General features: G+C 47.2%; 1 protein-coding gene across 2 annotated transcripts in view; it reads right to left on the bottom strand.

Moving 5' to 3' along the window:
- LOC135101195 (GATA-binding factor C-like) overlaps nt 1-26,967 on the bottom strand; it is a 206,147-nt gene extending 179,180 nt beyond the window's left edge. The window contains exons 1-2 of one of the 2 annotated variants that reach the window (XM_064004805.1): nt 26,443-26,967; nt 17,879-18,810 (exon numbers count right to left, since the gene is read on the bottom strand). In XM_064004805.1, coding sequence (XP_063860875.1) covers nt 17,879-18,239 — 361 coding nt within the window. In that variant the 5' untranslated portion in view covers nt 18,240-18,810; nt 26,443-26,967. Of the gene's footprint in view, nt 1-17,878; nt 18,811-24,738; nt 25,568-26,442 lie in introns of those variants that run through there. The other variant, XM_064004804.1, reaches the window with a different exon arrangement.
- Nucleotides 26,968-27,271: the final 304 nt, after the last annotated feature.

The following is a 27,271-nucleotide window of genomic DNA, read 5'->3' on the forward strand; positions in this document are numbered from 1 at the left end:
ATTTGAGAACATCCCCCTCCTCCTATTCCTTCTCCTCCTCCTCCTCCTCGTCTTTCCGGCCACCCACGTTTAGTTATTTTCTTGCGTTTCATTTCTGCTTTCCGTTATTTTCACTCCATGTTTTATTCATTAATTTTTGTTAACTGGATCATGCAGTCATAAATACAGTTAGGGTTGTTTTCCCTCTTAGGTCTGGTGTGCATTGTTTTGTGCTATCGTGTATATCTGGTGCTGTTTTACTTACTACTCAAGACAACACTCCCTCAGCTGTCATGTCGTTTTCGTTACTCATATTACCTTTAAAGTCAACACCATTGTCTTTATCATCACCCCTACACCATCATCACCTTAGACCACTAACAACACCACCTCCGTATCATCTCTATTTCCACCACCATCCCCCCTTATTACCAACACCAGCTCTTTTTTTCACCATCCAACATGACCCTCTCCCATCATCACCAATACAAACACTTATACGCCATCACCATTTCTATATAATAACAAGAACAAGAACAAGGAAACCAAGAAAACTAAGAACAAGAACCACCAATAGCAACAATACCTACAAGAATAATACCACCAACAACGACAACAACAACACAACCACCACCACCACCACCACTACCAAAACAAAAACACCAGTCATGAACAACAACAACACCAACATCAACATCAGTAACAGGAGCAGCAGCAACCATCATGACAGTACCGCACCACCACCACCACCACCGCCACCACCCACACTGGGGATCACCCTCACCGTTTAAACTGACACTCTGATGACGCTGAGTGACACGAGATGACACAAAGTGGCACCAACAACCAGCCTGCAGCAGCACACTTGGCACTGGTCGATTATGACGAAGAGCAGCGCGCAGGGAGAGAGGGAGAGGGAGGAGAGAGAAGGGGAGAGAGGTTGGGACGGGAGAGATGTGCAAAGGGAAAGCATGGGAGGGGAGAGAAGGGGAAGAAGGGAGGAGTAAAAGGCACTGGGGAACTTAGGGACTTGGAGAGAGAGGAGGAAAAGAAGGAAGAGGAGGGGAGAGAGAGAAGGAGGAAGAGGAGAGGAAGAGAGCCGAGCCAGGAATAACAAACTTGAAGGGGAGGAATATTGAACTGGTTTATTATTGAGCGAACTAATGTTAGGTGATAAAAGTTGACGTCAATTGTAAGCATGTCTTCTGCTCGCGCCACTGTCAGGTTACGTGTGGTTGTATTACTGACACTGAGGAGGATGCCTGGGATCTCACAGCTACGGGAGGCTGGCTGAGGCGTGTAGAGCGGCAGTTAGTTGGGTACGAGAGGTGTTGGGTACAGATGAGAGGAGGAGTAAGAGGAGGAGGAGACCCTGTGATCTGACTACAAATAGATGCAATTAGACGCACACTTAGAGGTTACTTTGTTTTAACTTCAACAGGTCGGGGAGGAATTGAGGCAGGGATCAGATAAATGTCTTACTTGCCTTACGTGAGAACACTCCGTACACTGACAAGGGAGAATATACGTACGTAAGCTCCTTCACGCTGTTCAGAGCTCCCTAAGACCTCCTCCTCCTTGTTTTAGAGCATCGGACAAACCCGTATCTTTAAAGTGTCCCAGCGTTACCGATCCGGGAGCGTCGATGAGCACAGCACCTTTACTCTTTGTCAACGAGAATGGTAAGATAAAAAAAAACTATGCACTACGTGTCTCCTTCACCATCAGTAGCCCGTGTAGTATTGGCCTGGCGCGCATCTTTTCTCCTTGCTGTGGTGTAGCTTAGAGAGGGAGAGAGAGAAGGGAGAGAGAGGGGGAGACCGAATAGTGACGGGGCGGTGGGCTGCAGCGTCTCAAGTATCGCCTGAACATACATTTCCTTGACGCAAAGCTGTGTTTTGTTCCTGGCGCCGAGTAAATCTTGCGAGAAGCAGCGGGAGGGACGCTGGAGGGAAGCGGTGCAAGGGCTGAGGTTCCCAGACGCGTGTGAGCTGAACAGGAGGGAGTGTATACATTTACTGAGGGGACGTGTGAGGTATTGGTGTCCCTGAGAGCCTGCTGGTGTTACAAGGACGAAAGACAGTGAGTGAGGTGTTTGTTTAAAGGTGTGAGGAGTGGAGCTGAAGGTTTGGAAGGCGAGTTGAGTCGGGGCAGTTAAGTGTAAGAGCAGGTATAGATGTTTGGGGAAAAGCACGGACGAGTTAAAATTTAGGAGAAAAAGTTGGGTGTTGGAAAGTGTTCGGAGCAAGCAAGATTGAAGTGAGAGATTAAGGCAGTTGGTGAAATAGGGTGAGTGGGGGAACAAACTTTCGCGAGGAGGCGTGTGGCGGAAATACAGTGCGGCATAATGGGGTGGAAAGTAGGTGTAGTGTTGCGCGGTGAAGTGGGTGTGGGGTCTTTTAAATTGTGTTTGGTGGTGACGGAAATATGACATGTAGTGTAGCTCAATAGAGGTAAGAGAAAGAATGCACAGATAAGTTGTGAAGTGGGTGAAGTTGTGATCTACGTAAGGCCTGTGTTGTAAAACGTTTCATTACTGCATACTTTTAACACACTGTAGTTGAAGTTTCTACGAGTGTTCTCATAATTTTAGTTACAGTTCAACAAGGATTCTAAACCGACAGAAAAAGAAGGGACCCATGACAACGCGAAAATAGCCCTGATGAGGTTTTTGAGTGGTTAAAGATACTGACCAATAATGTAGCGTAATAGAATGAAGAATACTGTATTGTACTGCTTGCCTGTCTTGATCGTGTGAGCTAAAGCGAGTCAACACTAATTCCGAGACAGTACGAGGCGTTCAAAGGAGACTGGATAAATATAAGGAGGACTATGCTAGATAGAAATAGGAGGGTATGCTTTGTGCAGGGACAGCCACGTGTAGGCCTGATGGCTTCTTGCAGCTTCCCATGTTCTATGTCCTTATACTCATATATATGTGGAGGTCAAATGAGAGTAAAAACTTAGAATGAGATGCTGCCGGTGATGACAAACAATAAGGTCGAGGAGGACGTGCCGGACTGCAGCGGGGCGTCGAGATGGTGAGATAAGGATCGCGGTGGTGGTGGTGGCGGTGGCCGTGGTGGTGGTGGTGCCTCAGGTTGACAGGAAACCATCTCGGCCACTGACCCGCCGCGACCAAGACGAGAAAATAAGGCCGGGGGAAAACACGGAAAAGGAATCGTTGCGTCAGTAAGGATGTTAAATAAGGAAAATTTTTAGTGTCTAAAGAAAGGCAAGCAAAGGTTGTTTTCCTTATTAAGTCAATGGAAGAGATTTTAAACTCACGATAGCAAAGAATAAAAAGAAAGAAAATAAAGGAAGAAAAGAGAACATAATAAGGAATAAAGTTATTTTCTGTCTTCCTCTGGCCCATCTTTATAGTTTCTTTTACTTATAGATGTGTGTGTAACAGAGATTTTTAACCCGTGAAAGCAGAGAACAACAAGTGTGGATAACGTGATGGATTTTTTTTTTTTTCGCTTACAGTCTCCATTTAGTTTCTTTTGCTTATAAACATGCATACAGATTATTATTTTTTAACCCACGTAAGCAGAGAGCGAGAAACATTTAGAGACCTTAATAGAATAGAGAAAGTATTTTTTTGCCGATCTCTTTACTATTACCGTTAAGTTTCTTTTCTTTATAAATGCGCGTTTGAATGAGAGAATTTTAGAATTGACGAAAGCAGAAAATTATAAAAGTAACTTGTGAACGTAATAAAACAGAGAACGTGTTTTTTTCTTTCCCTATAGTTATTTTTTGTTCAATTTCTTCTGTTTATCAATGTGCATGTAAACGGATATATTCAAAACTTATGTAAGCAGAGAGTAAAATTTCACTAAGCGTGTTAAGAAAGTTAATTTTTTAGCATTTTTCTCCGCAGTTCCTCGGCTCCTTCGTTTCTTTTGTTCCAAGACGTGCCTGGAGAGGAAGCAGAAGGCGTGTGTGGCGCCATCCTTCCATTCACTGCCTTCCTTCCCTCTGTAACTGTGTACTACGCCTCTTGCCAACTCTCTCTCTCTCTCTCTCTCTCTCTCTCTTATAATACATTTTCCCGTCACTCTTCCGGTAATTCATATACCCTCTCTTACGTACGTACGTCTCTTGATCTTTCTTCTCCCACCACCCTATACATTATAAATACTATCTATTATACGCTTTCAATCGTTTTGCCACTCACCATACAGTCTCTCGTACACCTTTTGTCACATGTACTACACCCACCCTTATACATAATGAACGTTTTTTGGGTAATGATGCTATTCTTGTATATCATTATTTATGCATACGTTGTACATATTCTTCTACATCTTCTATATAAATACAGTCTTCTACACACATACGTTGCACACCATCCTACATCATCAACATATCATCCTCCAATCACACACACACACACACACACACACACACACACACACACACACACTTTATATATCCCATATACACACCTCTATACAAAATCTACACTTCCATCACCCATACATTTTCTCTACACTCTACAGTACTCCTACATACCTCTTAATACACCTCCCCTACTATCTTTACCTACTACACCCGCCTCCCTAAACATCGTCCATACACATGCTTCCGTAGAAAATATATGTTTTTAACACCTAAACATTTCCTACACAATCTACACATACCCCTACTATGCATCACCTACCTATACACCCTTAAATACCCTCCACACACACACACACACACACACACACACACACACACACACACACCACCTACATTTCCAACATACTTCCCTCACCTACATCACCCCTACACACCACGCTCACTCACAACCTTCCTCAGCCATTAGCCAGTCTAACACTAGCACACGCTTTGCCTTGCCTTGCCTTGCCTTGCCTTTCCTTGCCTTTCCTTGCCTTGCCCGGTTCCCCCTGCATCCCTCTCGCTGTCTGCCGCTCCCAGGAGACCCGCGGCACCGCTCAGCCGGGGCACGCACCTCGATTTCAGCTCCAGCGTTACTTTACCGTTTTGTTTGTCGGGAGAGAGAGACCATTCCTCGCCATCCTTACGGCCCCCGAGCGACGGTCAATTGCCGGAGAGAGGGAGATAGAGAAATTTAAAAGCACCGGTAGTCGAAGGGAGTTTCAACCGAGGGATGGATTTAAAAGGTTGTCGGGACCGAGAGAGAGAGAGAGAGAGAGAGAGAGAGAGAGAGAGAGAGAGAGAGAGAGAGAGAGAGAGGGTGAGGGACAAGGGGAGGGAAAGAGAGGGAGAAAAGAAAGGACGGTATATTTATCTCCGTTTGTGGATTTAGTAAATGTGTTTGGGTGTTAGTTCCGCTGTTGTTGTTGTTGTTTTTGTTGTTGTTGTTGTTGTTGTTGTTGTTGTTGTTGTTGTTGTTGTTGTTTGTTCTTCACGTAGAGGGTTTAACATATGAGACAACTGTGGAAATAACAGTAGGAGTGTTAGCAACGTGAAGAACAAAGGGGAAGGTGTAACAAAGGAGTGAGAGAGAGAGAGAGAGAGAGAGAGAGAGAGAGAGAGAGAGAGAGAGAGAGAGAGAGAGAGAGAGAGAGAGAGAGAATAACAGCACCAGTGTGAGGGAAAAGTAAATAACAGCAGGAAATTAAACGTTTTCGTCAAAGGGGAGAGAAACAAGTGGACCAAACAAACACACAAACAAACAAACAACAAAACAGCAACAGCAACAACAACAACAACAGTAATAACAACAACAACAACAAAGCTACAAAATAACAATAATGATAACAACAACGCACAACGGAAACAGGTTCATCATACTGCTCATAATTTAAGCATGCTCACTCGTACGTTAGTGACTTAGAGATGCAAGAACAAGATTAGATTTTCAAGTAAGAGTCAAGGTCCAGGTAGCCGATCTCTTGTATGGCTTGTGCTGAATGGTGTTTGAGTCCATGTACAGCTGCTCCTACAACAACTACTGTTTTATGCTGTATTTATGTAAGCACGAGTAGCTGTACCTGGCGCCGCCCTCACCTGCGCGAGGCAGCGCCTCCGCCTGGCCGCGTTGACATCATACGTTCCGCTTCAAAACAAACCCACCAAATAAAAACAATAAAAAAATGAGCGAGATAAGCCATCGCCTCAGACCTCCTTTGAAGTGTGTGGCGGGCGCCGCGCACCAAGCCCCTCCCTCCCTCCCCCCCAGAGACCACACCACGGGGGGGAAGACATTTAAGAAAACATGTACAAGAACCAGACATGTCATAGACGAGACTTAGGTTGAGCCTAATCGCTTCCCGGCTCCTGAACCTCGCCAGGCGCGTGTTGTGGGCACGAAGGAGGAGGAGGGAGAGGAAGAAGAGAAATACAAAGGAATATAAAGGAAGACGAAACAATAACAGTATCTTGAGGTCCTGACTACGCTGAATGGGCAATTGCTCCATACTAACGACTAGTAGAAGAGACGACAGTATAGTAATTTAGTAACAGTATTAGGAGAAGGAGGAAAAAAGAAGAAAAGTAGGAGGAGAAAAAGGAGGAGGAGGAGGAGGAGGAGGAGGAGGAGACATTTGCCACCAAGTGGACTTCACACGTTGCTTTTTCTGACAGTTTCCGCAGCAAATGGGTCGCGTCCTGACCGCCGGGAATGTGGGGAGAGGGGAGAGGGGAGTGTTTCAAGGCGGCGTGGATGAGGGTAAGGGGGAGAGGGGAGAGTGTTAGGGCGATGGGGCTAAGGGTGAGGAGGAGATAGGAGTGTGTCGGGTGGGAGGGATGAGGGAAAGGGGAAGAGGGGAGTGTGTACGGGGTGAGGGGGTGAGGGTGAGGGAGCCTGGGTGACGGTGTGGCCTGAAGGATGCGAGACGTCATCCTGGGGGCTTATTGGTCCGGACCTCCCGACACGCCGCCTCTTGCGTCATGACATTTTTATTTGTTTTGTTACCTTATGCGAATGTATCAAGATAAAGACTTCCACGTCCTGCTGGCGAACGTGGCACGTGTTGATCCACAATGAAGGAAGGGAAAGAAGAGAAAAGAGAGAAACTTCCCCGCTGCTTGGAACACTACAGCTCATATTCTTCAGTGCTTTGTATTGCCCTTGGGACTGTTTTCGAAAGCCACACAAATTATCTGTCAGGATCTCATGTTTTTTTCTTTCTCCTTCTAATGATTCAGAATTCTTGTTGAATCATAAAAACCTTGAAAGGACTCTAGAAAACACCAAAAACTTCCACTATAATGAAAAAAAGAATAAAACGCCAAGACTTTTCAGAAAACCATCCCACGAGGCTGTTTTTTTCTTGACAGGCGCGGATCGAGGCTCGTTCTTATTTCCTCACCGCATAAACAACAATTCGAGATACCGCGAGTACTCGTATGCCACGCTGATACATCAATGAAAAGAAAATGTACACCAAACTGTTGATAGATAAATAAACAGTAACACTAACAAACTTCACTCAAACAGCTGAGCAGAGACGTGTCATAATAGCAGAAGAAGTGGAAGAAAGAATGAAAATAATTGCTTCCCCGGAAAACACAGACACGTTGGAAACAGTAGTGTAAAAACATTCCATAAACGAATGATAAAAAAAAAAAATCTATAACGTTTGCCAAGATAAAGCACATAATGTTTCTCAAAGGTCCAATGTCTGTGTGGGAGGTTCATAATTTTGCTACACGCTTGTTTTGGTGTGTCCTCTGTGTCGTCATCGCTGTGCTATCCCGGCACCCCAGCACATCCCAGCTGGGGACACGGTGGGAGGGTGACAGGAGGCCCTGCGCCCCTCCTCGCAGTGTCCCCGTGGGTAACCTGTTTAGGAGACACCTCTCATGACTCTTAAGGTCATTCTGATATTGCATTCATCTTTCCTACACAAGTCCTGAATAAGAAGCAGACCTTGGCCGGGGCTGAGGGAGGCGCGCCCACCCGGTCTGCAGGCTTCCCGTGCCCTGCCACCGCGCCCACGTCACTCAGGCTGATAATAGTAACCTAAATCTGTCAACTCGTGCAATTAACCATTTGACTCCGCATCTGATTATCTCCTGAGATAGCGATCACCCCGAGAGATAGTGATCACTAGCGGGAGATAGAGATCACCATCGCCGGAGATAATGATCTGATGCAAGTCACCTCACTGGGTGACAGGTGCATCACCGCCCCGCCTCGCGCCCTTGCACTGTGCCCTGTGGTCCCGCGGTTAAGGGCGGGATTGCCCTGCCACCGATCACAGGCATTGGTCTTTAGAGGCTGATGATATGTGAGCTTTCTTGTTGGCTTACGAAGCCACAAGTCCTCAGCGGCGGGAGGAGCCATGACGACGGTGAGGTGAAGAGACAGATCCATCAGATGACTTAATTAGAAGAACGTCACTTTGGCCTCAGTTTGTCCACATTGTGTGTCCTCCTGCGTGTGTGCCGGACTCCGCCGCTCCCGCAGCCTCGTTCCTTAACTCCACTGAACACGGCGACGTTATCTCCAGCAGTGGCAGTTTGCACAGGCAGCCAATATACAAGTATTAATGATACTTTAAGATGCACCAGCCTGGCGCGAACTCCAAATGGAAGCAGCGTTCTTCCACCTTCACACGGAGGCAAGTGACATTCGAAAGTGTTTTTCATTTCGTCCTCATTATCATTTCCGTTTTGTAGGACACGACAGAAGGTCGTCTCTCTTGCTACACCTGTCCGCCGAGGCTTGTATGGACGCCCCGCGCTGGCCAGTGTCAGTGTGTGGCCGGGCGGCGCGTGGAGGCCTGGCCAGGGCGTGGTGGCGGCCTGAGCGCTTCGCCTGCAGGGGCACGAGGAAAGGTGGGCGGGGGCTGGGGAGGAACGGCCGCATTATTTTCACTATGGAAAAAATTACTGTTGAGTAAGTGTAGAGAAAAGTACAGCGAGGCGCAACATTGGCGCACTGGTATTTATCAGCCTTGGGTAACCATGTGCTATAATTTTAGACGAGCCAGTTATTACAAGTCCTTTGCTCAGGCAGCGCTGGCAAAGTAAAGCATAAATACCCCACGATGACATGGATGCGTATTATGCAAAATAAACCCGAGATAGTTGGCTTGGGTGGTGACGGAAAGGCGAGTATATGACTACACTATTTGAGAACAGGTGTTTTGAGAGGCTTGCAGAGATAGCATGCTAAGTGTTTCAAGGCTAACATGTGGCGGTGGTGTGGTGGTGGTGGTGGTGGTGGTGGTGAAGCAGGACAAGGAGAGGCTGCGCGTAGCATGTGCAGGGTGATGGAGGTGGCCCGTGCACCATAAGGGAAGGGGGGAAATGATTATAATACTCACCAACGTGTTATATTTTGTGAGCATAGGATACAACAGAGGATACATAGGCGAACCTCGAGGTGCCATGCTAGCCGGCAGGGATGAATGGGTCTTCGTATAAGGAAGGATATAATGAAGTTGTACGCTATAGTGAGAGTCGAGATGGCCAGTTGAGTGTCCATCAAGAGTATTATAATATTATGCAGGAGTGTAATGGCGACGTGGCGCGAGTTAGGGAAGAACTAAGTGGTGGACTGAGGGGAGGTTCAGTGTTTGGTGTATGGAGGAGGGTCTTCATATGGGTGTGTGTGTGTGTGTGTGTGTGTGTGTGTGTGTGTGTGTGTGTGCGTGTGTTTACATTTATCCAGTATTTTCTTTTTTTCTTACATTTGGTCAAGGTACATTTCTCCTTCAAACTTTAAGATACATTAACTGAAGGTGCCTTTGTCTCTCAAACATCGAGATACATTTGTTAAAGTTGCATTCTCTCTCTCTCTCTCTCTCTCTCTCTCTCTCTCTCTCTCTCTCTCTCTCTCTCTCTCTCTCTCTCTCTCTCAAACTTTAAGATACATTAACTGAAGGTGACTGTCCCTCACAAATTCCTGAAGCATTTACTCAAGGTGCATTTCTCCTTCAAACTCTCGTCATTAACTGTTCATAATGATATCCTGTCAATGTGAAGTCTCCGTCCCTTTGAATATTAAAGACCCCTTCCCGAAGCCTCAACATATACCATCATAACAACAAACACCTACATAACAGTAAAGCCTCCAGTTATATCCCCGAGCTGACTCTAAGTGAGAAACAAAACCTCTTCTCTCGTCTGCATGTGAGTCAGCGCGAGGCACACGATGCGTCTGGCCGGCAAGACAAGACGAGGCGAGGGGCGGCGAGGCGAGGCGAGGCGGTGCATGTAGTGGAATGCATGCAAAAGCCCAGAAAACGATCACACCCTTTGTGGCGCCTCAGCTCGCCATCCCTGCACGGGAGGACGCCACGCAACAGCTCTACAGAAAAGCACCAGCAAACTTTAGCTATTCCCCACGCACACCCGCTGTAAATTTTGGGTCGCGCGAGCCTCGGTGCAGGAAAAGGGGCGGCCAGACCTCCATTACCGTGTTCGTGGCCACGTGATGGGTTGCCTCCGACGAGCCTCTTGTCAATGGTACGGGGCCCATAAGGTGTTAAGGGATGCGTAATACCCGGCTGGCAAAGCTCCGGCCACTTTGAGAGCCGGTTATTATGCTGTTCTCTGCCGTTAATGTGATAAACGATATGGCAAGTTATCGCAGGTGGGGGCCGCCGTGTGATAAATACCGAGCCGGGCCCCGCTTACTCGAACCCGCGCTCGACTCCAATCCCTCCGTCGGTCGGGACATCTTCCTCGCTGGGGATCCTTCGTCCCTGAACCTTTCCGGACCAACGCGCCTACAATAACACCTCATCCTGATCCGTATAACCACAATGACCTCGCCATTATCCGAATTAGCGTGCGGATAAGCGGAGGGCCGACCGTAATTGCAGTAAATAACACGTCACACGTAAATAACGGCGCTAACCAGCCCGTCAGCCGTAAATCAGAAGGTAAATAGCGAGTATCAGCCAACATCGGGCCAGCGTGTGTCATCTCCTCCGCCTGGATTTGCTGCGCGCCTCAAGATGCGCAGGTGATAATAACAATTTTCAACTCCGTAACGCGCCGGACGCCGAAATTATTGGCTGGAAAATATGCTTGTTTCCAGTCCGGACGCAGAAATTATTAGCCATGAAATTATGCTTGTTCGAGGCGGGGCATCACGTGTAATTATCCCTCAGGTGGGGAGTGTTTGTGTGGCGGGCTGGGGCGGGGCGGGGCGGGACGGGACGGGACGGGACGGGGAGATCGGGGCGGGGGTGAAAGGAGAGAGAGAGAGAGAGAGAGAGGAGGGGAGAGCTGTGTGTCGTGAGGGTGGTGGAGGTTGTGGAGGTGGTGGAGATGGTGGAGGTGGTGGAGGTGAGGCGGGAGCGAGTAAGAAAGACAGGGAAGCGAACGGAGAAAGAGAAAGAGGCAGGCGAGTGAAAATTTTGAGTTAGGAGTGCGGGCAGGCAAGGATGCAAGCAAGCACTCAGGCAGGCGGGCAGGACTGAGGCGCGGAAGGGAAGGCTGTGCAAGTGTGTGGCCGCGATGTGAGACTGGCTGGGCTGCAATTGGCCAAAAATTACCCCTGTATTTTCTTTTATTGCCAAATGAAGGCTGTAAGTTATAGATTAATCTGAGTCAGAGCAGAGAACAATATGCTTTATTAAACAGTTACTTTTTGCATCCAGAATATGAGTGATATTAATAATGCTGTAAGGTTTGCTTCACTTAACTTACCTAAATGACTTGCTTGACTTTTTTACGAGTAGCTAATCTTGAGCGTCGCTGATATCATCTAAATGTTATGAATGTTGTAATTGTTTCACTCATCACTGTTTTGAAATGTAACACTCTCTTAAACATCACCAGCTGGGAACGCAAACTTTTTTCATCTTTCTCCTCATGTGTCTAAATGTTAAGGATGTTAGAATCACTTATAAATGTTCTGAAATGTAACATTCTCTTGAAATGCACCGGCTGGGAACACAAACAGCATACTTTACTTTACGTCTTGTTCACCTGTTCACCTCCGCATTTTTTGCTTTATGTATAAAGGTGTTAAGGAATTAATTGCTTCTCGTATAAATGTTTCAAAATGCAACACAGTCATGAAACATCATCAGCTGGGAACACAAATAGCAAACCTTACACCTGTTATAACTGTTCACCTGTGCATTTTTCTTTTTATGTAGATGCTAAGGATTTAATTGTTTTGAAGTCCAATACACTGTCTTAAACATCACCATCTGTAAACAAAACAACATACCTTACACCTGCTCCCTAGTACCTTGTTCACCGGTTTACTTAATCCACCTTTTTCTTCAGGCGACTGGAAGTAGTTGCTTCCCACCATAAATGTGTTGAAATGTAGCACACCTTCTTAACCCTTTTATTGGTAATGATGCTATGGCACTTGTTACTTCAGCTACTAACGATTCTAACGACTAATACACATCATTAAACATTAAAAGATCTTAACTTCCCAATTACTCCTTTTATTGTCGGTGGGGTCTGGAAATCTTAACCTTTTTATGACCAGTAATACTATGGCACATACTATTTCCTTTAACTAAATCTAGACTATTTATAATAAGAGAAATACAAATGCAATCAATAAATAATTTTAATTTCTCAGTCACTATTTTGTGAGTAGTGCCTCAAAACCCTACTCTAAATTTGCACTACACCATTTTATTGAACTTGAAACCACAACAGTCAAAGTTCAAAGTTCCACATCAGCCGAGACCACAACACCCTTGCCCCATAACACCATGCATCCATCCCTTCATCAGCGCATCTTTGCCCCAGGTATGTGACGCCGTGTGCACGCCCTCACCCCGGCAGCCGTCAGTACCCAGGTCGGAGCGTCACCCCCATCCAGCGTCCCGCCAGCTCACGAAGTCCTCTCCCTCATCCCCCGCCTCTTGGCCCCAGAACTGGTCCAGGTGAGGTCCAGCGCGGGCCGTTCCCCCCACGACCGAGACTTTATCAGTATCACCTTGTTATCCTGGGTATCGGGTTTTTGTCGGCCTGAGGAGGAGGAGGGACGAGCCATGTGCGAGGGAACTGGGAGAAAACACGGAAGGCGAGAAAGGTAGAGAAATATAGAGGCTGGTGGAGGAGGAGGGTGGAGCGAAAGAACAGAGGTGTGGCAAGGAAAGAATAGAACGGTGTGGAGTCTAAAAGAAGGAAAGGATGGAGGTAAAGAGGGAGGGTAAATTTGAAGTAAGTCGGAACGTTAACTTTATTAAAGAACGCGAGGGTTTAAGAAAATAGATTTCCTCAGCACGGAGAAAGAAATGGATCGGTGTGTTTAAGTGTTGGGGGTGTCGGTAATTTCTGAGGTAAGGCTTAAGTGGTCAGCGCCGCCTCGCCTCGCTCTTACTTCACGCGGGGTGTTTATTGTGTATTGTAATTATCTCATTCCCACACCAGTTTGAGTCTCTCCGCCTGAATGACTGCGATTCAGTGCCTCTCAGCTCATGATGCTTCGTATTTATAAATAAACAGATAGATTAGTAATTACTGAGTAGGTAGATTTGTATATAGATAGATAAGTAGATAGCGAGATAAATAAATGAATAGATAAATCGATAGATAGATAGTTGGATAGATAGATAGATAGACTTTATTATCTCTAAACCTGCACACATGTTCACTTTTACACTCCCATACTGCTCACACCAACACCTGTAACTTCACACCTGCATGCCTCCACACCTTCAGACACCTTTACATAGCCACATTACATTTCCAAACCCGTACACTTGCATACCTTCACTACTTAACGCTCCCATTCCTCCACACGTATGCACCACGTCTCCACATCTCCACACCTGCATACTGAAGGGAAAGACTGGAAAGACGCTGTGTCATGAAAGAAAGGAAAGGAGACGTGTGTGATGTCCATGCATTATCATATGTTATCTTGACCACTTTAATAAAAAAATGTTGCGTATGTTAATGCAAAGATATTCAGTGATGGTCAGTTAACATTCTGTACTCACTTTCGCTGTGTTCCGTGTTTTTCTCTTCGTAATTCCTCTGATCTACTGACAGTCTCCTTACAAAACCTAACATTTCATAGATTCAAAACAGATCAGAGGACTTAGGAATCATCTCTGTGGCCTTTGAAAACAGTCGTATTGAGATAACAAACCATCTAAGAATGCACGCCTTAAGATGACCAATTCTCATCATCTAAGCAGCACACCTTGCCTACCTCCTTTCCTCCCCATGCCTCTGGAAGTCGCCACCTTGGGAGAACAAACCGTTTAAGAATACAAGCCAGAAGACGACCAATTCTCAACATCTAAACAGTATACCTTCCCTGCATTCTTCCTTTCCCATGCCTAGCTAGAACACGTAACCATAGCCAGTGACCGCCCTCCTCCTGACAGCTTCGATATCCCCTGAACGGTGCGAGGCGAGGCGGCGTGCAGTGAGGTAGGCCGAAGTGTCATTGTTGGCGTGATACTCTCTGATATCCCCTGCATCCCTTTGTTGTCCCTGCGAAGTAACACTGAAGGTGACAGACGAGCAGGACATATCTGACGTGACCTGCTATGCGAGTCTCCGGTGACCTCGCGGCGTAATACCTGCGACTCACGTGACTGTTGTTTGGTTGGGTGAGTGGAGGCGTGAGAGGGAGAGGCGCGGGAAGGGAAGGTGGGGAGGGAAAGGTGAGTGAAAAGGATAAAGTGCTGCTTTTATTTATTTATTTATTTATTTATTTGTTTATTTATTTATTTTTTGGGGAAAGGGTTTGTTTATATTATTTATTTTTTATTAATTTTCTTTTTGTAAATATGAGGGGTAGGAAATGTATTTTTTTCTCTTTCTTTCTTTCTTTCTTTCCACCTTTCTTTGTTATTTATTTAATTACTTAAGTGTTTATTTATCTATTTACATATCTATGGACTTATTTATTTTTTTCATATTCTGTACCTGAAAAGGAAACATTTTTCTATTTGTATGCATATTCATTGTACAAATCTGAAGAGACAGAAAACATCTTTATTAACTTTGTTTATTGCGTTTCACCATTGAAATTCCTTTCTTAATATTTCAAATTACTTCAAATTTTGTTCCATATTATATCATCATTTCATAATTAATATTCATCACATCTCTATTTTACTACTAACATTCACAAACTGACTGCGTGATGGAAACGTATCATCGCAGTTAGTCTTTACATTTGTCGCCACTAAACTCAACTAAAACATGCCTTCCCTGCGCTCCCAAAGTCACCCGCCACTAAATACTCTCTGGCGATCGTGACACACACCATTAGGGACACTCTGGTATTTGTCTTCGCTCACCTTGCATCTCTTATTCTCAAGGTGGCACTTGTCGCCTCATTCCTGCATACTGACTGCCGCCCACACGCTGCACCTCCCGCCTTGTCCAGTGTCACGCAGCGCTCAGTCTAGACACATTCCAGTCTCCACATACAGGAACTGCCTTGTGAGTGTCGAGATGGTCATTTACTGTGTCCCTGTTTCTTATTTGTTTCTTGTAATGTTCCCTTCTCCTTCAAGTGTTGCATCTTCTTTTTTTTTCATCATTCCTTTTTATGTGTGTTTGTTTGGCTTAGTTAAGGTTAGTTGGTCAGTTAGTCAGTCACTTAAATAGTTAGTGAGCTTGTTAGTTTGTGAGTGAGTGAGTGAGTGATTTAATAAGTTTATCCTCGTATCAAGTAGTAGTTAGCCTCGATCCTCCAATCCACTACCACCACCCTTTTCTTTCCCTCCCTCAACTACTTCTCCCCTTCATCCATCTCGCAATCGTGACAATATTGTAGACTTTTTATCACTACCACCACCACCACCACCACCACCACCACCACCACCACCACCACTACTACCACCACCACCACTACTTCTACCATCATTAACAACAATAAGAAGGCAGCAAGACCAACAAAAAAAGAAAAAAAATAGCGTTAGTAATAGGTTTATTATATGCAAGCCTTTTATCACCACCACCACCACCACCACCACCACCACCACCACTATAATCATTAACAACAACGAAAAACAGCAACAACTTCAACACCAATCGCGACAAAGAAGAAGAAAAACACCAATAAATCCACCACCACCACCACCACCACCACCACCATCAACACCTCCCTGCCATCCCTATCATCTTCCCTCCCCACTGGTAATAAAGACACCCATTGAGAGAGAGAGAAAAAAAAATGTACTTCAACACGAGAGACACCAACACATGCTATTGTATTATTGTTGTGGAGTGAGGAAGAGGCGAAGGGCGGCGCCGTAGCTTGCCTAACACGTACCTGTGACCTACGTGTTACTATTACTACTACTACCTGGCTGGGCGTCTGGTTAGCTGAATGGGTGACTGAGTGGGTGAATGGGTGAGTGGATGAGCGGGTGGGTGGGTGAGTGTGTGGCGTGGTTGTGCTAAAGATATCTATTGGAAGAGTCTGAGAGGTAGAGTCGGAAGAAGTGTCAATGGTTGAGAATTTGTACACAGTAAGTTCTAGGAATAGAAAGAAATGATGATTGATATGTGTGTGTGCGTGTGTGTGTGTGTGTGTGTGTGTGTGTGTGTGTGTGTGTGTGTGTGTGTGTGTGTGTGTGTGTGTGTGTGTGTGTGTGAACGTCTTTATTTATTAGTCTCTGTGTTTTTCTTTCTTTTTCCTTATTCTTTTTCTTCGTCTGCCTTTGTTTCTTTGTCTTTGTCTGTTTGAATGTCTCCATGTCGATATAGCTGTTTATTTGTCTGTCTGTCTGTTTGTCCGTCTTTCTCCTTGCACGTATGTCTGTCTGCCTGTCTGTCTATCAACTACACCGAGACAGTGGAAGTGAGTGGGGTATATTACTTGACTATTGACCATGTGTGTGTGTGTGTGTGTGTGTGTGTGCAGTGCATGCATGTACGATCCGCTTTAATAACGTATTCGTACAAGTATCCCTTATCTTTTTTTTTTATTTCAATAAGATGTAATGGCTTATGAACACCTGCCGGACCAAGCATCCCTCCCCGCTCCTCTCCTTTCCTCTCCTCCCCATCCCTGCCCAGACCAGCCATGTCCAGTCCCGCCCCGCCCGCCTCGTCCCGCCTCGCCTCGCCTCGCCTGGCCGGACCAACACAGCGTAACCCCCCTTCGGCATTCATGGCCTCGTTTATTCATTATTAACTCATCACCTCGGCCATTACCACAAAATTCCCGATTCACTTCCTCACCATTATCTCATTAACACACACACACACACACACACACATACAGACGGACTCTGCCTCGCTTAACATCAGTTCATTGCAGTCATCGAATTCACAACATTTCTGTGGTGATTTTTATGCTCCGCGGCTCAGCTTTTAGACATTTTCAGGCGTGTTTCTTTAACGGCAGTTTCTCCCCTTCCCTGCCCTCCCTCCCCTCCCTTCCCTCCCCTCTGCCGCGGTTATCAAGGCGCTGCATCTCCGTGGGTGTGTGCCGCAGCCTCCTTGGTGGTGGTGGTGGGTTTGGCCAGTCCACGAAGATACAGCGTTATGTAATTTTTCTTTCCGATCTCGAAACTGACAGCAGCATCCAAACAGAACTGTGGTGATGGCAGTTAATTCTTTGTTCCCCGTCTGTTTTACTTATACATAATTGAAGAGAAGAGTAACATTTAGCGTCTATAAACACCTCACGTAACTGAACATTAATCACGCGAGACGCATGATCGCCCCGGCCCGGTGTCATTCCAGCTGACAGCAGTTTGCCGCCGCGCCACTCAGCGAAACTTTCTCAAGAAAAATGCAAAACCCCTTAAGTCTGATAAGATCACATGACAGCTGTGTTATTACTCCCGCTTTGGTGGAGCAAAAATGTGTGCATTTGTGTGCGTGTCCGTGAATGTTTCTTCGCCTTTTTTTTCTGGTGGTGACGTGAGTGTTCTTTATCTGATTCGTCCCAAAACAGGATATAAGTGACCAGGTGTGCAAGATTTGTGGCCCAGGTGGACGAAGGCAACATGCGGCCAGCACTCAGCACTCAGCACTCAGGCAACCAACCAGGGAAGTGGGTACTCACCGTGGGCGTTGTGCGGGTACTGCTGCAAGGCGTGGCTGGGGCTGGGGTTGTGGGCGTGGCTGTAGTAGCGGGGTCTGTGTTCGCGCCCACTGGAGTCTAGCGAAGTGAAAAACCCATCCACCTCCTCCAGGGGGAGCAGCGCGCCCTGCTGTCCCTCCACCTGGTGGCCACTCGTAACGTGAGCCTCCACGTTTATCGCTGTCAGGGCGTTAGAGTCCGCGGCGTCCATGGGCGTGTGTGTGTCCAGGGGGCCCTCGAGGGGCGTCTCGTCCTTTAGATGCATGTCTGACGGCCCCTCCTGCAATACAGACTGAGTCCCTGGGGCCCCGTCAGCGTACCAGGCGGTCCCGTCCTCCTCCATGGTGGTGAGGCGCGGCGTGCTAACACCCGCCCATCAGACACCTACCTTCGCCTCACTCACTAGATCACACTCATTTTCAAGTCTTCTCACTCGTGATGCTTTTCAGTGAGTCACTCGCTTCTTTCAGGTGTATTTTATATTTTTTTTTCACTTCCTGTCAGTACATCTTGGAATCTGATTCAGTTTCCTTTGTCACACAGATTTCCTTCACCACCTGTTTCTAAGTGTATTATGCTTTCTTATTTCCAAATACTCTGTCATGGAAGGAACTTCACTCAACAGAAAACGCGGTGTACAGTTGCACCAAACTGGAGGCAGCGCCGAGACCGTCTTGGCTTCACCAAAGTTTCAGTATCGTACGATGTAATGCAGCGAACAGACTCGCCATAAGAAAGGAAGCCAGCGAGGAGCTATGGCCTCACACTGCCCCGAGGAGGAACTCTAAATATCTTCCCTCTGGCGGTGCGGACGTGTAGGCGACGACTGAGGGGGGGCGTGGCGGCGGGGCGGGGCGGGGCAACACACGTCCCTCCATGGGCGTGTGACCGTTAAGTCTTATCAGGAACGTTATCTGAAAGATACGGATGTTGATGAGGTATTGCAGCTTCCCGCTGTCTTATCGCTTATCTAGCACCACCGCATGCTGAACACGCCCCACATAACACTCCGCCACTTACCTGCCGGGGACGTGCTGGGGGCAGGAACGAGCATACACGATCAAGTGTGCCAACGGTTTATAAAGAAGCGAGCGTGCCACGGACCAATAATTCATGGGACACAAGTTGGGAAAATATTATTCGTTTTATACTGTTTGTTGATCACCTATCGCAAGGGGACGCAGGAAGGGAGGCGCGTGCATGGTGTCCCCGCGCATCGCCAACAAGGGAGCAAATACTGGGACTGCAGGTGCCGAGCGACGCCTGGAGGGACTGGCGCGTCCTGTTGCTAATGTACACTGAAGGCATGAATGCAGGACGAACTGCCTCTGAAGTATGGATGAGCGTCTTTGTTAGCGCCTCCTTGCCGCCGAGGACACGTAAGAAAGATGTGAAGGTTATATGGCGAAACGAGACACCAAGGGACCAGGCAAGCAAATAAGCGCCTCACTGGGACGTCTGCATTTGAATAGAAAGAACATTACGTATTCGTGGAGGCGCGGCGGAAAGGCTGACTCACTTGTAAAGGACGGGAAGGAGGAGTATAGTGGAGCTTCTCTGGTAATTTGCCTCGACTCTTTTCTTACATCATTGCTTCCTTCTTCATACCTGTCATCCTCCTCCTCCTCCTCCTCCTCTTCCTCCTCCTCCCCCAGGACTCTGATCTCCTTTTCTTTCTCTACCTTCCCTTTCCGTCAACCCCTTCTTTCTCTGACCAGATCCTCTGACTCGTTATCCCTTTCTCTCTGCGGTAAGGTGTTGGACACGTGGCCGAAAGGTTGTGAGTTCGATCCCTCCTGTGGTTGGTTTGACTAGAGGAGTGACGGTTCCTGTATCCTAGTTGGGCACTGTTATCTTGTTTTACTCTAGTGGTGTATGACCTTACTTGTCTAGCTTATAATACTCCTTATCTATCTTTTCTCTTCTAGTTTTCAGTCTCTCCTTTCTTCCTAACTAAATTAAGAACTATTTACATCTTTTCCTAGTATCATCAATGCTTTTCTCTTTGTCCCTCAGGTTCCTAAGCCCTTTTCTCATCCGCCTTCCTCCTCACGTTTTCTCTTCTAGTTTCCAGTCTTTCCTTCTAACTAATTTAAGAGCTCTTTCTCATCTTTTCCCTGTATCCTCAATGCCTTTCTCTTTGCCCTCAGGTTCCCAAGTCCTTTTCTCATCCGCCCAAAGACTCTTAACCCTCTCCTGCCTCCCCCAGTCCCTCCTCCGCCTCCCCTCTCTCCATGATTACCTTCAGAAGCATCCTGTCATTAACTCAGCGGGTCCGATGAATCACTCCCTTGCCCCCTTATGGCCACCTCTCATCTGCCTCATCAAATTTGGCAGGTTTAGCAATGTCAGCCAGTTAGTTGTTCTTCCTATTAATCTATTAGTCAGTTTATCTCTCCCTCAGGTAACGCCATTTGACCTTTGCTCTTTAGCTAATATAAATACGAGTCTTTGGTATTTGAATTATTGTTATCGTGTAAGTTTTTTTTTTCTGCTTTTTTATTAGTTATGTGATTTTTTTTTGTTATGCTCCTCGTCTTGTGTTCTACTCTAATTGTAGTGAAGTTTGGTTCTGTTCGTCTTTTCCGTTTAAGTTTGGTTCTGTTCGTTACACTATTGTTAAAGTGTACGTTGTTCTTGTTATTTCTGGCTTTTTATTACGTATGCCTTCATCTGTTCTGTTCCTCGTCTTGTGTGCGACTCCTAATTCTAGTTACACTTGGTTCTGTTCATCTTTCCCTCAAGAGTTTCCCTGCGTGGCTTGTTCAATTCCTGAAGGGTTGGACGTCTGGGAAAAAAGACACGGAAAGTGCAGAGCGGTATAATCAGTGTAAGAATAGATAGACGAAATAGTTTTGGTTTAGAGGATCTTGAATGAATAATAGAAAGAGAGTGGGTGACAGGACAAAGCCAAATAAAATAAGTATCGTAGTATCTTAAGAAGTCCAACGGTTAAGTTACTCAATGAATTCTGAGTCTCAGCAAACTTGCCACTTCGAGCACCTGTCCTCTTATTACTTTTGCCGTCCCCTGTCATGTCGTTTATTCATTCGCTTCTACTTCATCTCGTTGTGGCAAAAACTCCTATTCCCTACTGGCTTTGCTCTGTTGCTCCCTACCTCCTTCCTTTCATATCGCCACGCTCTCTCTCTCTCTCTCTCTCTCTCTCTCTCTCTCTCTCTCTCTCTCTCTCTCTCTCTCTCTCTCTCTCTCTCTCTCTCTCCTAACCTAAGCTATCCTAACATAACCAGTCGTTCTCCTATCTCCACCTGTTATCATTTTGTCATTTCTCGTAGTGTTCTGTGTATCATCTAGTCCCTTCTCCCCATTACATTTTTTTTCCTTGTTCACTTCCTCTAATTATCTCATTTTCTCTCTCTCTCTCTCGCGTATTTTTTTTTTCTTTATTAGTTTTTTAACATTGATTCTTCTCTTCACCCTTTTCCTCCTTACTCTCCTCTAATCTTTCAACACTCTTCCCTTTCCTCATTTTCCTCTCTTTTCTCCTTTCATTCCTCCAGGTTTTAATTTTCTCTTTTTTCCTTCCCACCCACTTTTTTTTTTTTAATTCTCTCATATTCCTCTTCATTCCTTCCCTCCTTTATTCTCTTTTATCTTTCCACATTCCTTCTTTCGTATTTTTTTTCTTTCTTTCTCATTATTCCACGTACCCCTTCATTTTCTCCCTTCCTGCCTTCCATAAACTCCCTCTTTCTCTCGCTTTCCTCCCTTTCCTCCTTATTTCTACATCTCCTTCATTTTTTCCCTCTTTCCCTGCCTTTCTTTCTTCCTTCTCATACTCCTACACCGCTTCCCTTCTTACGCGCCTTCCCACACTCTTTTTTATCCATCCTTCCTTGCCTTTCTTTCCTCATCATACTTCTACACTGTTTCTTTCATTCCTTCCATTCTCATCACCCTACACTTCTACTTTTCACCTTTTCCAGCCTGTCCGCTCTCCTGTCCTGTCTCTTAACCCTGTAGCTAATTAGAAACAGTTCCCAACCAGCCTTGCAAGGACGTAAAGGGCTGCTGTTTTTTGTTATCCCTTGTAAACCGTCTGTAATTCCTCCCTTCTTACGTTGCCTCACTTACTCCCTTCCTTTCCTTCTCTTCCACCTATCCTCATGTCGCAATCCCAGTCTCTACAGTCTTTGCTAAGTTTCTCAGAGTCACCGCCTCCAGAGTCCCGCCCTGCTCTGGTCCCCTCTACACACAGTCTCCCGGCAGATTCCCACCAGTAGACCAGTACTCGCTTAATGGAGGTGGTGACGCGAGGCCGCGAGGGGATCGCGGCCTCGTTAGCATGTTTCTCTTGATGGTGTTGTTGTTGGTGTTGAGGGAGAGGCGGTGAGTGGTTAATGGCGGCCGCTACGGGGGAGGGGGTGTTCAGGAGGATAACAGTGAGGATGGTGTGGTGACGTGGTGAGGAAAGAGGAGGAGGAGAAGGAGGGAGAGGAAGAAGAAGAGGAGGAGAAGGAGGAGGAGTGATTGACTATGCAGTGTTGCTAAGTGAATCTGGTGATGAAAGTATCAGGTTATTATTGCGACACTTGAGAGAGAGAGAGAGAGAGAGAGAGAGAGAGAGAGAGAGAGAGAGAGAGAGAGAGAGAGAGAGAGAGAGTCTAAATACACAAAGGGAGGGCGGGGAAAAAGAAGGAAGGGAGGCAGGAAGACAGGGAGGGAGCGAATCAGTAAAATGTAGGAGGAGGAGAAGGAGGAGGAGGAGGAGGAGGAGGAGGAGGAAGAAAGAATTGCTGGTTTCTCGGCCTTGTATGTATGTATGTATGTGTGTGTGTGTGTGTGTGTGTGTGTGTGTGTGTGTGTGTGTGTGTAGTAATGACAGTGATGAGAATGACGAAGATGAAACGCATAGGGCAAGAGAGAGAGAGAGAGAGAGAGAGAGAGAGAGAGAGAGAGAGAGAGAGAGACCAGAGAGAGAGAGAGAGAGAGAGACCAAACTAAACGTAGATCACTGTGGGAGCGAGAGAGCAAGAATGGGATGAGGAACAGAAGGAGGCGCTGACGGCGGAGTGCAGAGAGGATGAAGGACGCGGGACCCTGAGTGACGCTCGCTCCTCGCCGCCAGTCCCTTGCAGCGCACCTCGGCCCCCGTAACCCGTAACCCGGTGACCCTGTGCAGCCGCCACTGGTCCGGGCGCGGGGAGACCTCCAGTGAAAGGGGGGAGGGGGGATGCTAGGTTGAAAGGGTGTATGAGTGTGAGAAAGAGAGGAGGATGAAAGAAGAGGTGGAGGATGAAGAGATGAAAGTAAGATCAGGTGGATGAGAGGGTGAAGGGAAGAAGAGGTGAAAAACAAGAGGAGGTGGAGAATGAAGAGAAGAAGGGAAGAAGAGATGAAAGAAAGAGTTGCATGTGGAAGAGGTAGAAGAAGAGGTGATGAAAGAGGAGGTGGAAGATGAGGTGGGGAAGAGAAGAAGAGATAAAATAAAGAGATACAAATGGAAGAGGTGAGGTAAGAAGAGATGAAGGAAAAAAAAAAGGTGAAAGAAAGAGGAGGTGGTGGATGAAGAGGTGAAGTGAAGAAGAGGTGAAAGAGCTATAGGTAAACATGATAGAAGAAGAGGCGAAGGAAAAGAGATAAAAAAAAGACGAGATGAAAAATATGATATAGAAAAAAGAATAAAACGAGATAATGAAGGATATGAAGGGGACAGTAAGGGTAAGAGGATTGGAAAGAGAAGATGAAGGAAGAAGGAAATACGAAGGAAAAAAAGAGAAGAACGAAAGTTGAAAAGAGCGACAGCAATAAAAATAAGTCGAAGAAAAAAAACTGGAGGAAGCGATGAGCAGAGACGGAGAGGAGATAGAGGAAACAAGAAGAAGAAGAGATAAAAGAAGAGCTAGGAGGAGGAGGAGGAGGAGGAGGAGGAGGAGGAGGTGGATGAAGAAGAGGAGATGCTGCAAGATGCGTTGAGTGCATCCAATAAAGTGTTCACAAATTATATTTAGCTATTCACAAGACAACTGCTTTTTACGAGGGAGAAGAACAAGGACTATATATTAGCGCACCTTTATAATACTTTTATATATGCCTTGTAATCATAATGTTTATTGAAATCGGATTAAGACAAATAGAGCAGTAAATACCATTGACAGCATCTCGCTCTCTCAGCAGGAACAAGGGCTGCAGTAATTATTGGCATCGTAGATTGTTAATGCAGCATAGGGAAGGAAAATACTGCCACTTGATCCGAGCAGCGACGAGACAAAAACATTTCACAGCTGACTTGAGGAATGCGGCGCTTCAAGATTCCTCAGCAGGTGTTCCGTCCATCCCCCTGATCATCCGTGCCCTCCTCGTGCTCGTCACAACACCTCCACCGACACCACACACACACACACACACACACACACACACTCCCCTCCTCTCCCTCACCTCCGCGACTCTCTCACTCCGTCTCAACAATATTTTTTATTCGTAAGGAGCGGGTAATTTCAGGCATTTTATCCATGGTCAAGTCTGAACTGTCACTAATAACTCTATACCTGATTTATTTGAGCGATTGAGTTATTAACGCCGCGCATCCCCGACTCGTAAGCGGCGGGAGTTCCTCGCTGAGGCAGAACTAACGCCCACTAATGATAGAGTTTGCCAAGTGATCGCACACTAACTCTGTACAGGAGCCGTAAAGCCAGGTAATTAGAGTTGCTTTAGCGCGGCAACACAGTCGGCGGCGACCCGCGGGCGGTTCTCCTTCCTTAGTACCGGAAGCTGCGCACTCAACCACTGAACAAATTACTGGTATCATGTTAAACGGTACAGGTACACCTCCCCTTAATGCAGGTACACTGGGACACGGCGGCCTCACACGCGCTTACCTAAGAGTGTTGTCAACCGATGGTGGCGGCGGGCACGGTGGTGGTGGTGATGGTTGTGGTGGTGGGGCCATCCCGGGCCGGTGGTGGTCACTTAATGTTCCTAAAGGCAGCACTGTCACAGTTCAGTTGGCGGCACTGTCCGGCACTGCTTGACCCGTACTGATTTACTGAGGGCCCTTGAGGCTTTTACGAATATTTTGCCGCGGCGTTCGTGAGTGCTCGTGCGCGAGTGCCTCTCGTGGGAGTATCGCTTCTGCGGCCACTTGTCAAAGACGTTACATTCCTTTGGCGCGGACGGGGGCGCTCTGGCATTATGGGGTCGGGGGTCAGCGAGTGAAGGGGGAGGGGCGGGGAGGGGAGGGGCACCACGGGGCTGGTGATGACGGTGCCACTTGACGTACAGCCCCGCCACAAGCACCTGCCCCCGCTCGCCCGTAAACTTGCCTCTTCCACACTTCCACTTGGGGGACGCGCGCTGAGGGAACGAAATCCTGGCGTGCTTTGACCCGAACCACTTTGACAAAAACGCGTTCAGTCTAGCCGCAGAGGCTCCGCTGGCCGCCGCACACTGAGCCTTGCGCGCTGGCCGCTCCTCCTCCCGCCTCCATAGAACACCATACTGGCCTGGCTGGTGTTTGTTTTGTTTGGTAATAATGAGAGAGGAGGTTATCACAACGTGGAGATTGCAGATAACCTGCTTTCTGATAACACTATCTTCACCACCCCATGGAGGCCACGCCAGCGCCGCCCAGTGGCAGGGGAAGGAACCAGCAGTGTCCCTCACCGCGCCGGGTCCACGCTCCGAGCGCCATCTCTCTTCTTGTTTATATCTTTTTTGTATTTATTATTGAGTTAGGCCAAGCAGTCGCCTTTCCTGGAGGGCCGAGGATTGACCCCAGGCCGTCATAGTACAATATTGTGCCTCTTGAATATCATCCTTTTTAGTAAGTTTCCCATTCTCGTTTTCGTGCACAGCAGACTCCCGCCCGTGTGTCGACTCCGCCCACCCGCGATAAGATCTGTGATTGGCGGGCGCGGCAGGGGGTGGACCGAGCATGCGCCACAAACAGCCAATCCCTGCGCGAGTTGCGACCAGATGAGAGCGATAAGGACACAAGCACACTGCAATTAGAAATAACAATTTGATAAAGTAGTGCTCATCATTTTCACATTGCTTCATCTTGCTTTGATAGATAACCTGCAACATTGCATCGAGTCCCGGCTGTGTTTCGATGAAGGAAGCGAGCGAACCAAACCCAGGGATAAAACACAGAGGAGCGGGTGTCCGGACCCTCGATTATATCTCCGCAAACTGTTCAGCTTGCAATGGTGCACATGCAAATTGGTGAGCTTAGGGAAAGTACATGTGTTAGGGGATAAACCTGAGACATCCTGGCGCGGGGCTGGTTTATGATGTGTGCAGAGAGAAAGAGAGAGAGAGAGAGAGAGAGGGGGGGGGGAAGCAGAGAGAGAGGCTCGTGAGGCCTGCAGGTATGGTTGAGTTACAGACCTCTTATCAAACTCGTCCTCCTCCATAACACTTGCTGTCATGCAAAACTCGAGGCACAGAGAGACAAGGGAAAGTGGATTAAGGAGGAGGCGGTGCCATCTCACGGGTACGACTCCAGCACAGACTGTGGAGGAGGGAGACGACCAGCGAGGGGAAGAACCAGCCAGTACTCGTATTTACCACTCCCCCCTCACCTCAGGAGCGCTGGAGCTGTCGCACTCAGGCCGAGGAGGCGGTGGGGACGGTGAGGGCTGTGTCGAGGTGCACGGCGATCGACCACTACTGCCGCCAGCGGGGATGAGCACAAACACGAGGCTGGGTGAATGCTGCAGTGGTGTTTGTACAGTGATGAATGTCCCTGGCGTGAGTGTGAGGGTGTTGAGTGAGAGATCCGTCTCGCGGGCCTCGCTGGTGACGTGTGGGCGGCCTGCACCACCACCAACTTACATCACGAAAGCAAAGAAAACCGCACGTGTTGCAGCTTTGGCAAGACTGACGTGAAGAACAGCGCCACATGAAGAAGAACCGTACTTAGTGCCTGCCGCCTCGCCCTCGCCCTCGCCCTCTCCGCGGCACGAGTAGGAACGGTTCTCCAAGGCCTCGCCACTAAACATGAGCTCTACGGCCGAGACCCGCCACTCCTGACGCCTCGTCCGGCCCGGAGACATCTTGCTTGGCTGCGAATCCCCCTCCAGCCAGACCCACGCCTCTGTCACTTGGTCTCTGCTCTCTCTTTCTCCTGTTTCAAAACTCCATTCATGTGTTTCGCTGCGGGGATATTTTCTTGCCGTCATTTTCGTATATTTCTCCTCGAGATTTTACAAGAATATATTTTGGTAAAGCAAGTATTATGATTTAGTGGTAATTGTATGCATAGAAAGCAGTGTATTATTTATTATCCCTGTAAATTGTCTGTCTATTTGAGTATTTAGAGACGAAGTTTTTACCTAAACTACCCAAAAACACGCAGCATGTATTACACTGACATAACCACTCGTCCACCCTGCGCGTCTGTCACCAGGG

The sequence above is a fragment of the Scylla paramamosain genome, chromosome 6 (genome assembly GCF_035594125.1).
Source record: "Scylla paramamosain isolate STU-SP2022 chromosome 6, ASM3559412v1, whole genome shotgun sequence".
Classification (NCBI taxonomy): Eukaryota; Metazoa; Arthropoda; class Malacostraca; order Decapoda; family Portunidae; genus Scylla; species Scylla paramamosain.